Source organism: Aegilops tauschii, chromosome 2 (assembly GCF_002575655.3).
Source record: "Aegilops tauschii subsp. strangulata cultivar AL8/78 chromosome 2, Aet v6.0, whole genome shotgun sequence".
Lineage (NCBI taxonomy): Eukaryota > Viridiplantae > Streptophyta > Magnoliopsida > Poales > Poaceae > Aegilops > Aegilops tauschii.
This window is the reverse complement of record NC_053036.3, coordinates 36188893-36204514: the sequence shown is the minus strand read 5'-3', so window position 1 is coordinate 36204514 and position 15622 is coordinate 36188893. Positions and strand designations below refer to the sequence as shown.

Here is a 15622-nt window from a genome sequence, read left to right as displayed (position 1 = left end):
GCCATTGGTTTGGGAGGTAAGATGCCTCCTGCCTTGATCATGGAGGGGTGGATGTTTTTACTGCTTTTCTGTAAGCTCGATCAAGGTGCAAAATGGTGGTGTGAAGTTGACATTTTGGGAGGACCGTTGGTTCTGCATAGCCATTTCTTTGACACTTTTTTAACTGAATTTTCTTTAGCACTGCTCAAGTCTCATTATGTTTTTAGTGCTAGAAATGTTCCTGTACGTTAGGATATTGGAGGATATGTGCTGATGTGCTAAGCTGCAAGATTGGGCACTATATACTACATAGTCCCCTTTGTGAATTCTTGATTGAAGTCGTCTTCCTGTGCTTGGATCTCTACTTTGTTTCTACCTCTTGGGATAACAAGGCCGTTCTTGTGTGTAAACCTGGGCATCACTTAGGCCGGGCCAGATTTCTGGTTGGGCTTACAAAAGCCCGAGGTAGAAACCTCAAGCCCGAGCCAACATTTGATTCGTATTTCGTCCGGAAAGCTAGGGGCAACTAATTGACGAGCGCTTCTTCGGAAGCCTCTTCATGGGTCATTTGGGGTGGGCTCTCAGCCGTCGTAATGTGCCATGCTTTGGACGCTTCCTCTGGATTTTTTTTTATTTTTTCACATGCGTTTTTGACTTTTTAGATGGGTTTTTTTGGGTTTTCGGGTTTTCGCTTTTCACCGGTTTTTCTTAGCTTTTGGGGAAAAAATAAAAAAAATATTTGCGCGAAAAAACGTATTTGTTTTGCTTCCACGAGAAACACGAATTTACTTTCGCGAGCAGCATGGTTGTGCCTCTCGGAAACGGAAAAAAATGTGTTTGCTTTTTTTTCCTTCCGCGAAAGGCATGACCGTGCCGCTCGGAAATGAAAAAAAACGTGTTTTCTTTTTTTCTTCCGCGAGGCGGTGTTCGGCGAGATCGACGACGAGGACGACATCGCCGGCTCCGCCGAGGCCCCGCCCCGCCACCACGACCACGAACCAGGCACGTCCGCGGGCGCCGCCGACAGCAAGGAAGAGTAGTGCACTGTAGGTCACCGCTGCTCGGGTTCCAAGAAGGCCACCGCTCCTTCCCTCCTGTCGACGCCAAATTTGGTGGGCTGAGCATCGTCGGCGGATTAGTCACTTGATGGCAACGTGAAGGCGGACAACTTCACTTCCTGGGTCTCCGGAGGCGGAGCTGGAGAGCGCTGAGGTGGAATTGAAGAAGGCAAAGTTTCAGTTCTCGGGGCTCATGGCCGGACACGGGAAACGGATCATCTAGATTAGGTGTTAATCATACCTCCAGAGCCGGATGAGCGTCACTTAGTTGATGTAAATGTAATGAAATCCGTCATATGAAATTCGATCGTGTTTGCATGAATTTCATCCGGTTTGTTGAAAAAGAGTTTGAATGTATGCGGCTACGATTGCAACGGCCTCCGGCATCCATGAACGTGGATTGATCCCTTGACCATAGACAGACGGAAGAGAAAATTTACGGGTCGTCGTTAGAGATGCCCTTAGAACAGAATTGGATGTGTTCACGGATGTGTCCGGACGCCGGACGAATCCACACACAGATAGTGTGTCCGGTTTGGTGGCCGGGTTGCCAAAAACCTCCTTCCGGAGGGAATTCTCGCGCTGAATCACCTTAACCCCCTCCTCCCCTCCTCAATCCCCACCCATCTCTCTCTCGGTCTCTCCCCACCTGCTGCATCGCCGGACCGCCAACCCTAGCTAGGCCTCCGACGGCGGAGGATCGGCCCAGGGCTCCGCGCGCGGTTCCCGTGAGGCCCGATGAGGAGCTCTGCCCCAACGAGCTTCCCCAAGAGGAAGCTGGGGGTGACGCCCGCGAGGTCCTTCGACGGACCTCCACAGCACGCAGGAATTGGAGCAGGTTCGAACCGATCTGCCGCTCTGATTCGATTATTGTTTCAGCTTGTTCGCTCCGACGCTAAGATTCTGTTACTTAGAAGGCCGCTAGGCAAGAAGAGGTGTTGGGGAAGCTTGACAAGGTAGCTGTTTCCTCCTGCCACATGCGAGTTGGCGTTACCTCTGGTAATTTATCGTCTGGTGAACAATATCCATGTTTGAAATGCAGATTGTGAAAGAGTGGGTGAAGGAGTTGGCTATTCAGAGAGGCCAAATCGACGCAAATGCCGTGCTTTTCACCTTCGGGTCATACCATCTAGGGGTAATGCACATGCTTTGCTTTGGTTATTTTGGAATCAGCACTGTTCTAGAGAATAGGTAGTAACGTATTTGAGCATATATATATTTGTTTAGCTGCACTAGAAGAGGCTTCCGGTTAGTAACTTAATATTACCAAACAGAGTATCAGTGTTCTTTAGAGATAAAGAGACCAGGATATGGAAATGCCACACACCCATAATTTGGTTCTTAACAATTGTATGCCAACAGGATCAACTGCATCTGTCTGAACTATTCCTGTTTTCCGTCTATGTCGCTGCTTAGAACTGAGTGTTCTGCTTTTTCAGTATACTCTGTTTTCAGTTCTCAGTCACAGATATAGAGCACCACGTTGATTCGTGAACAGCATAGACTCTGGAATCAGTCCTGTTTTAAAGGGTGTTTTACCTATCTCAGCATATGTTTGTTTAGCTGCGTTAAAGAACAGGCTTTGAGTTAGTAAGTAACCCTTTTTTTGCTGATACTTTTTTGAGATTGCTTGCCGGTGAGTTAGTAAGTTAGTATAACCACACAATACCACAGACAGTATGTGTTCCTTAGAAGGAAAAAAGGACACCATGATATGGGAATGCCAAACACATTGTATGACCACTTCAAGAGCATATGACCTCAAATGCATCAGCTATTTTTTTTTTGTCTACGTTGTTGCATAGAATTGAGTGTTTGCCCTACTCATGAAATTATTCACATGTGCATAATTTGGTATTCCTGCATTGATAGGTTGATGAACCTGGGGCTGACATAGATACTTTATGTGTTGGACCAAAGTATGTGAACCGTGAGGTATCTTTTTTCCTTTCATCATGTGCAATAAGTGTTGTTTATACTTAAGATATACTCCCTCCGTTCCAAAATAGATGACCCAACTTTATACTAACTTTAATCATTTTTATTTCCTGACATACTGCTCTTACTTCAGCAGGATTTCTTTACTATACTATGTGGAATACTGGCACAAATGGAAGAAGTGTCTGAACTGCAACCTCTCCCTGATGCACATTTCCCTGCTATGAAATTTAAGCTCCACGGAATATCAATTAACCTTCTTTATGCCAATGTTTCTCTTGCAGTAGTGCCATCGGTAAGTTTTTAATAAGTTTACATGCACTTGTTTGCTTTCCTATACATACCTTAAGTTCTTATTTATGTGTGTCATGGTATATGTGATTGTGTGATGTTTTTAACTTTTATCCATTAAGCATATTTTAGTAAGAAAATATGTAAGCAAATTTTGTTCTAGCACCTACTATCTTAATTTAAACATAGCTATGCATTACTGTCTATTATACGTGTATTTATTTTATGGTAAAAACAGAAGTCCAAGTTACGAGCTAGACTGCTAATGTTGTAGCTTAGTTAGGTATGTAGAGTAGTTGTATCTGGCCATCCATTGTATGATGTGATGTACTTCCTCCTTCCCAAAATATAAGTACGCTTGAATTTGCACTATCTTTGTATAAATGGTATTGTCGTATTTGTTTTGGAAAACAGTTTTATTTCATGTCTTTATAGTAATTTTATAGACATACAATAAATAAAAATCATAGTCAAAGTTGTGTGATGAAGACCGAAAGAAGTCAAGCATGCCTTATATTTTGGGGGAGAGGGAGTATTAGATGGGGATGCTTATCAGTTACCACTGTCCTGGTGTTCTGACTTTGTTTCCTATACATGCCTTCTGTTTTGTGCCCCAAAAATTTCCTTATTTCTTTTCCTAGGACGGCAATATAATGATATGCATACATTGCTGTAGAATTTCCCAATCACATACCTGTTTTTTTGGTGTAGGTCAGTTATTGCAGCATTGATAGTATCTTGGATGGCAATCTAACTTTCTTGCCGTTTAACATTCAGTAGTGAAAAACTTGAATCTTCCATTCATCATGATTTACGGGTTTCACGTTTTTTTGGCAGAATCATCACATTTAGTTGTGGCCATTGGGTGTTTATGGATACCTTCTGATGTTTTGTGCTAGGGAGATGCGTATAACAGAGTGTTCATTCCTTATCTTCCATCATATTTGGATACACGTGTCTAACTGACAGTTCTTCTCCAACACAGTCTTGGGTATTTACAATGCAGCACCTCCCCTGTGGCCCTCAGTCTTAGCTGCTTGTGCCATTCTGTCTTAAATAATGAAAGAAAATTATTTATCTTGAAGCCAACTTCCTGCCCTCTGCCCTGTTTTACATCGAATATCTCAAGCGATAAATTTTGCTCTTAATGTACTGCTGAAGGATCTGGATATCTCTCAAAATTCAGTGCTTTATGGCGTTGATGAAGTAAATCTCCTCAGTCTTAGCGAGTGCAGAGTGGCAGACCAAATTCTTGATCTTGTTCCAAATATCGAGGTTGGCTCTTGTTTTCCACTCCATTTCCCCCCTTTATTTCTTCTTCAAAGATGGCACCACAATGATATACACGCACTTGACTGTAGAACTTCCGAACAACTTTAAGGTGTGTGAAGTACTGGGCGAAAAGAAGAGGTGTTTGCGTTAATGTAAGTCAGGTTTAATCACCATGTTGGCAACGCCTGCTTGAGCTGTTACGCTGAGCTAATTGTGTGCTTTGCTAGGCCCCTGGTTATCTCAGAGAGGTCGATTGCGCTGTGATGGTTGCGCGTATCTGCCAGGCCTACCCTAATGCTGCGCCGAGCACGCTGGTCACGATGTTCTTTAGCATCTTCGGCGAGTGGTACTGGCCGAACCCGGTGATGCTCTGCTCCATTCATGAAGATTGGGAGCTTGGTTTTCCCGTTGGGATGCACGCTTCAACGGTGAAGACCGGTCGCATGTCATGCCCATCATTACCCCGGCGTACCCGTGCAGAAACTCGACCGTGCATGTTTCGGCAACCACGCTGGGGGTCATGAAGGAGCAGTTCCAGATTGGGAATGAAGTCTGCCAGGTAAACCTTCTTTTCCAAAGCCACCGTACAAGAGTCACTGGTGCTCTCGTAGCAAAGCAGCACCATCACTGTTCTGACCGTGTCGTGATCTTTGCTTTTTAATGCAGGAAATCGAGATGAAGCAGGCTGACTGGGCTGATCTTTTTGAGCCGCTCGGTGATCCCCCCAGCAGTGAAACGGCCGTTTCGTGCTGATAAACCATGGCCGTTGACAAAAGAATCCTAAATTTTGTTAATGGTTTGCAAGTATCTAGGAAACTACTAAACAACACCATGCCGTGGACACCAGAATCCTAAATTCAGTTAATGTTTTGCAAGTATTTCTGAAGCTAAACAGAATTACTGTGTGGGTGCATACCTTGTTTTGCTTAGTCTGAGAGCAGAATTAGATTATCCTGGAAGTAGCTTCTCTGATTATTCAGAAATACTTGACCTGCCAGTTATGTCATTCGGTTACCGTGATGTTCAGCTGATGCTAGTTGAACTGAACTTCGATGATCTCCTCAAGAGGGTTGCGCTGTGATGAACCAGCGGATGTGCAATTACTGTGGACCGTCATGCTTATCAATACAACTATTTAAATCAATATATATACTCTCTCCGTTTTTATTTACTCCGCATATTAGTTTTGGTCAAAGTCAAGCTTTACAAACTTTGACAAAGTTTATAGACAAAAATATTAACATATACAATAACAAATCAATACCATTAGATTCATTCGTTGAATGTACTTCCACATCATATAGATTTGTTATGCTAAATATTTATATTCTTTTTTATAAATTTGGTCAAACTTTACAAAGTTTGACTTCAGTCAACTCGAATACGCGGAGTACATAAAAACGGAGGGAGTATATGATATGGCTAATCCGATCCTTGGTCTTCCTGCAAGTTCAAGCTTTACAATCCGGAAGCTGCTTCCATTTTGTCACGCAGCATTTAAATTTGTTGAGTTTCCCAATTCAGCTTTGCCACAGTTTATCATAAAGCAATATTTTCTCACAACTCCGTCTTAAGCCATGTGACACATTATGAATTACAATGATGTTTAATGTTTTGTTAATGTCTTCATGTCATAATTTATTATTGTGTGGCAACGCACGGGGCATTCAGCTAGTGAATGGCATGTGGTTACCTACTTTTACAGAGTAAAAGGTATTCTCACGGTCAGAACTTAACAATGCTTGAGGCTTGAAGACCTAACAATGATCAAAATGGTTCGGAGAAAATGGTGCAGTAAAAAGTATAAAATTGATCTACTTGTGATAAACAAAATTGCACTGGTACTTATAAATCACTAAAATAGCAAGTTCAACTAGGTGGTGCATCAGAATACACAAAGCAACGAATGTGCACTAGGGACTATTAACTCAAGAACTAGCATTTGATTTTAGACACATATAATCTCTAGTAGTTTCTTAGCATCTTCGAGTCAAGTGATCCGATACAGTCTAGGAATGTTGCTTGGGTAGTTAACCGGCTGAGTAGCATATGCCAAGCTTTTTAACAGAAATCTGTGTACACACAACCTTAATTCCTTACCATGGAACAAAACAACTTTATTTATCCTTAAACTCTTGTGCAGGTTTACATAAAAAACTTGGTTGTTGCCTAGATGCGCAATGTTCTATCACCTCCAACCTGAGCTCTGTGGGGTCACCAATCCGAGAGATCCAACCACCTTGAACTTGTTGGAGCACCATGGAGAAGAAGAGGTTGCCCACAAGGGGTCCCCGAAGGAAATTAAAGAAGAACCGAGGAAAGTTGAATCTGTTTGGCTAGGATCAGGACCTTCTGGGGTCATTAGACTTTGCGAAACTGATCGCAATCCAACTTCTCTTCTGTTGGTACATGTTTGTGTGTCTGGTTAAAATTCACCTCTCTTCTGTTGCTAAAAAATGTACCGAGTCATAGATGCAAATTCAATTAAGATTTATGATTCATGTCTTTCTATATTGAAAAAGAATCCAAATAGACACAGGCGCTCCATGACATGAGTCTAACAGAGTGACAAACTGAACATAGGAACTGATGATAATCATGAAATGAATTTAGCCTTTTACATCCAAAATGCCACGGGATCTTCAGCGAGGAACGACTTAGAGGTTGCTTCAGGCACTTGGTAGTATTGCGCTTGTCGGCTCTTGCGAGTCATCAGGTCTCCATTCATTCCATACGTGAGAAAGAATGTAGCCACGCGATAGAAACAACGACCAGGTAGGCGCACATCTCCCTCCTCAACGAGGGCCTGATCAGCAGCAATGGAGACGCACTCTACAAAGGCAGAATTCACCATCGCATCGCATGTCGACAAGGGTAGCGCTTACATGCCTCTCGGCTGGGTCCCGGCTGAGCAGCTTCTCATCGCAGACCCTCGACGCAGGGGCAGGGCACCGCCCGTCACCGGCATGATCAAAGCTAGGCACATGGCAAGAGTAGAGTTGGCCGAGCGTGTCCGGGTCTCTGGAGAGCCCGACAAAGGCCCTGAGGTGTGGGACAAAGTGCCCGCGGCCGGCAAAGGGCAGCGCCCAATTGCCGAGTAGTTTCCACGAAAGCGCCTTCGTGTCGAAGGCGAAGGTGGCCGCAGCGGCGGCATCCGTCTTGGTGCTGATCAGGAAGCTGCGCTTGTCAGCGTGCAAGGTGTATGAGGCGACGTCGTCGACCTTGAACGGCTGCCTGGGGATGCCGCCGCGGTGGCTTTGCCTTCGCCGACGGCTGTCCGGCGGCGGAAGACATCGCGTCTCAGGGCTTGGAAGTTGATCGTGTTGGGAATGGGAGCCTGCGGCGGCGGCGGCGGCTGTAGAGGACGAGTGGCGCAGAGATTGATTCGTTCGTGTGGAGGCGTCGTCCTGGTGCTACTCGTGGGCCTCCCCTCCCCTGGGCTGTAGGCCTGTAGCCCAGCTCTTTTTTTTTCCTTTCTAAATGTAACTTTTGTGTTGTTTTAATGCTATATAATTGTACGCCTAATTAAACTAGGGCTGCAAATGAGTCTGCAAATGAACCGAATTCGAGCAAGTTGGCTTGGGCTCATCTCAACTTATATCAAAGTTTGGACGAGCTCAAATTAAGTGAAGCTCATGGTCAATCTGGATGCGTCATTGGGAGTAATTAACAACTAGCAAGAGAAGAGACAAAGGTGTGCCAGCTCTCAAAACTTTGGCAATCAATAACAACATATTTAAAAGACGGCTGATCATGTACCATTTTGAGGTTTAAATTTTCTCCGCGCTTTAAGCTTCCATATTTGCTAGTAGATAAAATGAATAAAAATCATACACAACATATATGGTAATAAATTGTCCTATTTCCTTTTAATATGTACTCCCTCCGTCCCAAAATTCTTGTCTTATATTTGTCTAGATACGGATGTATCAAGTCACGTTTTAGTACTCCGTATTTATATGCACTACGTTATGGAATGAAGGGAGTAGTAAACAGTGCATTATTGTTCACAATTTTCAAAATCATTGTTTTGTCTTTTTCCTGTAGCTCTCACTGCAATTTATACCATCTTCAAATTTTACACAGATGTAGTGTATGGTTTTTTAGAATATTTTGGAACATCAAATTATAATTTTTAAAATTTTCAAAATAAAGGGCTCCATAAAGCTCGCCCTCCATTTAGCATTTTCAGGTAGTATAACCATATTACATCGAGTTAAAATCACGTGAGCAGTGTTGGCTTAAGATCAATTTGTTTCTTGATCGAGCTACATAAAAAGTTGATACTCAACATATTTGTTTTCTGAGTCGATCTTGAATCGAGATAAAAGACGAGTGGACCTAAATTGAACCACCCGATCAACTTCTAAACTGTTCTTATACATAGAGCAAACAAATCAAAATCAATAACAATCGACCTGGTACGCTGGTGTGCGGTTGTTTACCCACACGTAGGACAGTCGCCGGCGGGTTATCATTAACGAAGTTACAGCTGCTGTGGCTGCCCCAGCACTACCCGGAGCTCCGCCGACGGTGACACCACAGTGCTCGCCGCTCCTTCAATGGCGACGTAGGAGGCGATCCCGACGACTGCTGCGGCGAGCGACAGGAACGAGGCGCCGGCGAACACCCCGGCCACGAGGACGGTGCACTGGTAGTAAGAGGCGACGCCCTCCTTGGGTCGCCGTTCCGTGCTATCATTCCTGAGAGCTCCGGCGAGGAAGGCGCACGTCGACAGGATCGTGAGAAACCTGCATGCAGCGCGCCTGACCTTTTTCAGTACCACCGAACAAATAATGCAACTGAAAATTTGAAATCTCCGTTCGTTGAACAGTACAACATGCCGTACCATGAGAGTATCGAAGCGAAGTAGCCACCGACGCGCCGATGATTGGACGACGATCGCCTCTGCCTGCATCCGTCCCAGCAGCCGGCGGCCGCCGTGAGGATGGCCTGGCCGGTGAGCAGCGACGCGGCCGCCGCGATCCCGCAGTCGAACGCCGGCGTCCTCCGGTAGACGCAGTTCACCCCGTCGTACCTGACGAAGGACCTGGACTTGGTCGCCTCGCCGATGATACCCAGCACGGCTGCTGCGAGAGCCAGGGCGCCCACGGCGGCGCATATCACAACCACGTGTTTCTCCACCATGCCGGCCGAGGTCTCATCGATCTCATCAGGATGGAGACAAGAATTGCCAATTATATATGTAGTGTCTACCACGTTGTGCCTTGTTGGTAGCATGGTTTGATTCCATCCATGCCTTGTCTTGGTATAAACGTACATCACCTTGAGGAAATCGTCTACTTTATTATAGCTAGGTACAGTGGTATTAACCCCTATTTTACAGAGGCATTTGCATTGTTTTCGAAGGAGAAAAAAGAGCCAAGTACACTCAGTTAGGCAGGTTCTTTGTGATTGAACCTGCCCACCCCGGTTTCAAAGTTTATGACTTTGTAGCCCCTGGCTTTCTGACGTTCGCTTTGCACGCAGACATGCTTCTGCTCAATGAATAAAATGCCGGAGGGCGGAGTTAAAAAAAGAGAAATGTTCTAGACTTTGTATGGTGCTTGTATTTTTTCTGGATTTATTTCAGAATAAAACATCTTTATTTTCTCGGTGGTAAGCGAGGGACTCGTCGACAACGACCTGTTTGTGGTGACTTTGTTAATTTCAAAAGAGTAAAATGCATCATAGGTCCTATAACTATCCAAGGTGTGTCACTTTAGTCCTATAACTATCAAAGTGCAGATTTGGGTCCCAAAACTAGGTCATATGGTCGCCCCAGCCATGATTGTTGGCTGACGTGTCACCTGGACCAGTGCCACAACGACCCAGGGCGCGTGGTGGAAGATTTCCCGCCATTGGTGGTTGATACATTTTGCAATTTGGTCCATCAAACTGTTTGCTCTCCAGCCGCAGCCCTCCTCTCTGCAATCTCATCTCTCTTTCATCAGTTCTGCCATGTTTGGAACAAGCTCGACGGCAGCAAGATGTAGCAGGAACAAGCCAGCGCGGCAAATGATCATGCAAATGACAAATGAATATATATTTCACACCCTCTCTCTAAGATTACAAATGATAAATGATACTTGGTCTGGACAATCATAGAAGAGAGAAATGATGTTGCAACTTAACAGGCAAATATATAGATGAGAATTGCCACAATTCCAGGAAGTAGCACATCATATTGTCATTACATAAAGAGTGCTCTTACATAAACATAGATACACACTAAAGCTTGCAACTATGTAATGTGGTACTGGGTTGCACTCTGCATGATGCAGTACCACATTACATAAGTAGTACCTCCGTCCAAAATAAAGCCTTCAATTTGTGAAGGCCCTAACAATTTGTGAAGGCCCTAACCATCTCTATCTATCCAAAAGAAACCAAACTCTGTTCAAAAAGAAACCAGGTTCTGTCCAATAGAAGGCATGTCCACTTCATCTTCTATTTCTTCTTCCTAGGAATAACATTCTCCTTCTCCGTGATCTTCTCCTTCCTTTTCTTCTTCTTTGCTGCTACATGGATTATAGTTGTGGTCTGTTTTGTCATTTGTAGATCCTCTATTTGGCTTGCAAGAAATTGATTGTCAGGAAGAGGTCTTGGTGCCTGGGATTCTTGGGACGGCTGTGACTGCAAATGTGAAAACATGTGTTACATCAGTTTTGGAATAGGAGAGTTTCCATGAGATTTACAAAAGTTGAAAAGAACTTACGGATTGCATCAGTATGTCGAACACAGACATGTTCTGCTCCCACACTTGTATTACACTAGATCCAACCACACTTGCAGAAGATGTGGTCTACAATTCCAGAGTAGTTTTGGATTTAAGTTAGCAACTAACTAACTAGAAGTAACATAAAGGAAATTATCTAGTAATTGTTACCTGATCAGTTGAACTAATCCTTCTCTTCACTGGTATTTTTGCCTTTTTGGCAATATGCCTTGGAATTGAGTTTTGTCCTTGAACTGCCTCACCTTGCTGCACTTGTCCTGCCTCTTGCTGCTCCCCTTGCCTTGCCTCATCTTGTTGCTCCTGTCTACCTTTTTCAGGGCAAGTTCTTTTATTATGATCAACTGACCTACAAATACTGCAGTGAGAAACCGCACCATGCTTGCTCAACTTTCCTTCATCAGTCTCTACAGGGTTCTTCTTTCTTTTATTGCTAGGCCTCCCAACATGCTTTTCGTATAGGGGTGGCAAGATTGGAGCAGCATTCACCTTTTCCCACTCTCTTGGGTCTCTGCAAGGCATAATAACTTCACCATATACTTTCTTGAATGCTGCAATACTATAGCATGGAGAGACAACATTCTCTGGTTTGATTCTTTCACCTCTGAGACAAGAGATGCCATGTCTCATGGTATGCCTGTTAGCTGCCAAGCTTTGCATGAACATGTGTATTTGTTTATGTCAACCTTGTACTCGCCTCTGAGTCCCAAGACAGTAAAGATGCCTTTGCCAGAAGGCAATGCCTGACAATTATTAGCCATTTCTGCATTCTTATCAAGTATCTTTTTGATCTTGGGACAAATTGTTCCACACCACTCTTCACTTTCCTTGTTCTTGCTATAAAACCTTGTCGACAATTGATTTTTGATTTTTTTGAACATGCTCATGACAGGCAGCTCTCTAGCATCAAGTATCCACCTTCATTGAGAAGAAACAAATCAGTTCAGAATGTAAATTCAAACCAGATATATCCCCGACATAGCAGCGAGATAGTGCACTATGTAGAACTACAATGGAAAAATATATACCAAAATATATTAGAATGGAAAAAGCGATAGGAAACTTACTTATTAAAGACCTCACAATTATTGTTTAGTAGCACGTCACACTTTGGTAATTCTTGGAAAAAGGCCCTGCACCAGGAACTTGGTTCAATTGCTTCTAAGTACTCATAAGCTTCCAGATTTAATTCCTTCATGTCATCCATGTTTTTTCTCCAGTCAATTTTATTGTACGACCTTGCAATTGCCCATAACTTGTTCTTCAGGTTCTCGCCCTTCCACTTCTTTGCAAAATTTTGGTAAAGGTGCCTCACACAAAACCTGTGTTGTCCATGAGGGAACAAAGCAGTAACGGCATTTATTAGTCCTTTTTGCCTATCACTCATCACTGTCCAAGGTGCTGTGTTCACTATGTGCAGATCATCTTTCAAAGTCTGTAGAAACCACTTCCATGTTGGTGTGTCCTCCACTTCAACTACAGCCATAGCAATGGGGAAAATACAGTTGTTTAGATCAATCCCTACAGCAGTCAACAATTGTCCACCATATTTTGTTTTAAGATGGCACCCATCAACACAAATAACAGGCCTGCATCCAGCCAAAAAGCCTCTTTTACAAGCATCTAATGACATGTAACATTGGTGGAATCTGCCATCTTTGAGTTTGATAAACATGCTACTTCCAGGGTTTGACATTCTGATCTCTTGTGCATAGTCCCACATCATCGAGTATTGTTTCTCCTCATCTCCATGAATCTTCTTTATTGCTATCCTTCTTGCTCTTGCTAGCTTGCTCCTTGTAGGGATCATGTTGTAGTCCTTCTGCACCAACCTTGCAAAATTCATCAATGTCATCTTTTCGTCTGCCCTGAAGTTCTCCAAATACTTGCCAGCTAGATATCTTGATGTGAATCCATTGACCTCCCATTCTTTACTGCAGGTGTGATCCCCCACATAAGTTTTCACCACAAAACTTGTGGTTCTGCTGTCAGGTGCTGCGAATAAATACCATGGACAGTCATCCGAGCAGTGTGCCCTAATTCTTTGTTTATCATTCTTTGCATACTTGATTGCAACTCTATTCTGAATAGCGTACTCTCGAATTGCCCTTCTAAGATCAGCTGCAGTAGGGAACTTCATACCCAATTTGAATATTTGTGCTTTCATGTCCTCTGGCTTGAAAGACCTGAGCTTCACCTTCTTCTTTTTCTTTTTCTTCCCTTTTTCCATAACAACCTCATGTTCTGATTCATTTCCCTCATTCTCTGAAGCTGGCAGTTCTAGCTCATCAGTGTCATAGTCACTATCCCTCTCGTACTGTACTGCTTTATTTTTCTTTGCTCTGAGATCCTTATTGAAGTCATCAACCCACTCCTCAAACAGATTATCATCGCCATTCTTAAAGTCATTGTCTGAGTCAGCCCAATCTTCATAACTACAATCACTATCACTATCATCACTATCACTGTCATTGTTTTTCTGCACTTGTTCTTTAGTTCTCCCTTTTTGTGCCTTGCTCTTGATCCTAGGACTACTCCTAATATAACTCTTTGTACCTCTTTCTTGTGGCTTCACAAGACTCATGATATCAGGCATTGTAGGTGAGCCAATTATGCATATGTCATCCATATTCAGCTCGCTATAAATATCACCATGATCCATGTACAACTTGAAATGCTTGAACTTTGGCACAACAGCAGTCATACTAAGACAGTCTGCATCTCTATCAATAATTCTCAGTCCATTATCCAAATTCATTCCAGGAAGTAACCAGAAACACTGCACTTTACTTGGATCATAGCCAAGCTGCTGCACAAAATCTTTAATCCACAGCGGCGACCAGGTTTCAACCTCACAATGATCAAAGAAATCTGTTTTGCAATCCATGTATTTCTTGTTTGCTCCAAAGCCGAGAAAAACCCCACCATGATTAATCTCTACTGAGAACAGCTCCTCCTTGGGTCCTATTACATGAAAAAAAACAGAGTACATATATACATCAGCAGTACAATTTCTTTTGCATCACCACTAGTACATATATACATCAGCAGTACATAACAAGGCTTCAGTTACAACAGAGATTATATACTGCAGGAAAAATATTGCCCAAATCACCATACGCACAAGAAGATGCCCAAATCTCCATACGTACAGGAAGATGCCCAACTCTTTTGAAATAGATTTCAGTACAGACAGAAGATTTCAGTACGGGAAGAGAAGCCATATGTACATTCAGACTGAATCGACACAATATCTAAGCTGTAATGCCCAAATCGTGCCAAATCTTGCTACTCTATTGAAATCTCTAAGCCAAAAGGGGGTGCAGCAGGGACTGGGGTTAGGGTTCTTACCATACTCCGGAGGAGGGGTGTTGGGAAGCCGCCGTGATGGAGCCATCGGACCAGCGCCGCGGTCGGATTAGCAGCCCCGACTCCCGTCCTGCGCCTCCAATCGCTGGACATCAATCGCGAACGCCGCCGGTCGCCATCATATCGCCGCCTCAGAGAGTTCGTTCGTAGAAGAGAGGTGGAGGGTCTGAGAATGAGACGAGCTGAGATTTCAAGGGCTTTCCTGCAAATAAACGCTTCATTGTTTAGCCTGGTGGGCCCCTCTGGTCGATGTGGCACCGGTCCAGGTGACACGTCGGACGGTCAACACTGCTGGGGCGACCATAGGACCTGCAGTGAACGACTCAAAATAGTTTTGGGACCCAAATCTGCACTTTGATAGTTATAGGACTAAAGTGACACACCTTGGATAGTTATAGGACCTATGATGCATTTTACTCATTTCAAAACATGTCGGCCAGTCTCTCAAAGGTCCACATAAGAAAATGGTGTGCGTTTCTAAGAGTATGTCCAACAGCCGTGCTAAATAAGTGCCGCGCCGCAAATTTGCCCTTTTTAGCGTGCGCGCAATCAGTAGAGGGGCTCCAGCGGACGCGCAATAAGCGCGCGCGGCATATAGAGTTGGGCGTGCGGTCCGAATCGCCATCACGTGCTGTGTATTTGGTGCGCCCGCTTCCGCGCGCGGCACACTCGAGCGCTCACGCCGCACTCTCTCCGCCGCGCCACCTTCGCCCCGCACGCGCTGCCGCCGGCAAATTGACCCGATGGACGCCCGCGCCGGCACCCCCCCTCACCCTTCCTACAGTCGCGAGCCGTCCACCGCCGCAGCCGCCGCCGCTGCAAACCCTAGCACGGGGAGCTTTGGCTTCACCTCCGCCGGAGCTCCTCCGAGCACCGGCATCGCGCGCGGCCTCTTCATGCCGCCGCGGATGACCTCGACGGCGGGTGGCGTCGCGCCGGCGCCCACCGTGAAGCCACGTGCCCCCTGTCGAAGCTCCCA

General features: G+C 44.6%; 2 protein-coding genes and 1 pseudogene across 2 annotated transcripts; 1 reads left to right on the top strand and 2 right to left on the bottom strand.

Moving 5' to 3' along the window:
- The first annotated feature begins 1554 nt into the window (after positions 1-1554).
- Positions 1555-5686, top strand: LOC109737119 (nuclear poly(A) polymerase 4-like; annotated as a pseudogene).
- A 3338-nt stretch (positions 5687-9024) lies between these two features.
- On the bottom strand, positions 9025-9686 carry LOC109737111 (uncharacterized). Its single transcript, XM_040398970.1, has 2 exons — positions 9388-9686; positions 9025-9340 (listed from the first exon to the last, which is right to left on the bottom strand). Exons 1-2 carry the CDS (start codon positions 9684-9686, stop codon positions 9025-9027), a joined length of 615 nt encoding a protein of 204 aa, XP_040254904.1.
- A 695-nt stretch (positions 9687-10381) lies between these two features.
- LOC120974905 (uncharacterized) lies at positions 10382-14779 on the bottom strand. Its single transcript, XM_040401484.3, has 5 exons — positions 14626-14779; positions 12342-14238; positions 11428-12192; positions 11257-11343; positions 10382-11174 (listed from the first exon to the last, which is right to left on the bottom strand). The coding sequence occupies exons 1-3, from the start codon at positions 14669-14671 to the stop codon at positions 11901-11903; spliced, it is 2235 nt and encodes a 744-aa protein (XP_040257418.1). The 5' UTR covers positions 14672-14779; the 3' UTR covers positions 10382-11174; positions 11257-11343; positions 11428-11900.
- Between the last annotated feature and the right edge of the window lie 843 nt (positions 14780-15622).

What these genes read in the sequence shown, in the direction of transcription:
- LOC109737111 (XM_040398970.1), bottom strand. Translation starts at nt 9,686, where the DNA reads ATGGTGGAGAAACACGTGGTTGTGATATGCGCCGCCGTGGGCGCCCTG. An exon ending in TTCGCTTCGATACTCTCATG is followed by an intron (nt 9,341 to 9,387) that starts GTACGGCATGTT and finishes TCAAATTTTCAG; the next exon opens with TTGCATTATTTGTTCGGTGG.
- LOC120974905 (XM_040401484.3), bottom strand. Translation starts at nt 14,671, where the DNA reads ATGGCTCCATCACGGCGGCTTCCCAACACCCCTCCTCCGGAGTATG. An exon ending in CACCCCTCCTCCGGAGTATG is followed by an intron (nt 14,239 to 14,625) that starts GTAAGAACCCTA and finishes TTCATGTAATAG; the next exon opens with GACCCAAGGAGGAGCTGTTC. An exon ending in AATTGTGAGGTCTTTAATAA is followed by an intron (nt 12,193 to 12,341) that starts GTAAGTTTCCTA and finishes TTCTCAATGAAG; the next exon opens with GTGGATACTTGATGCTAGAG.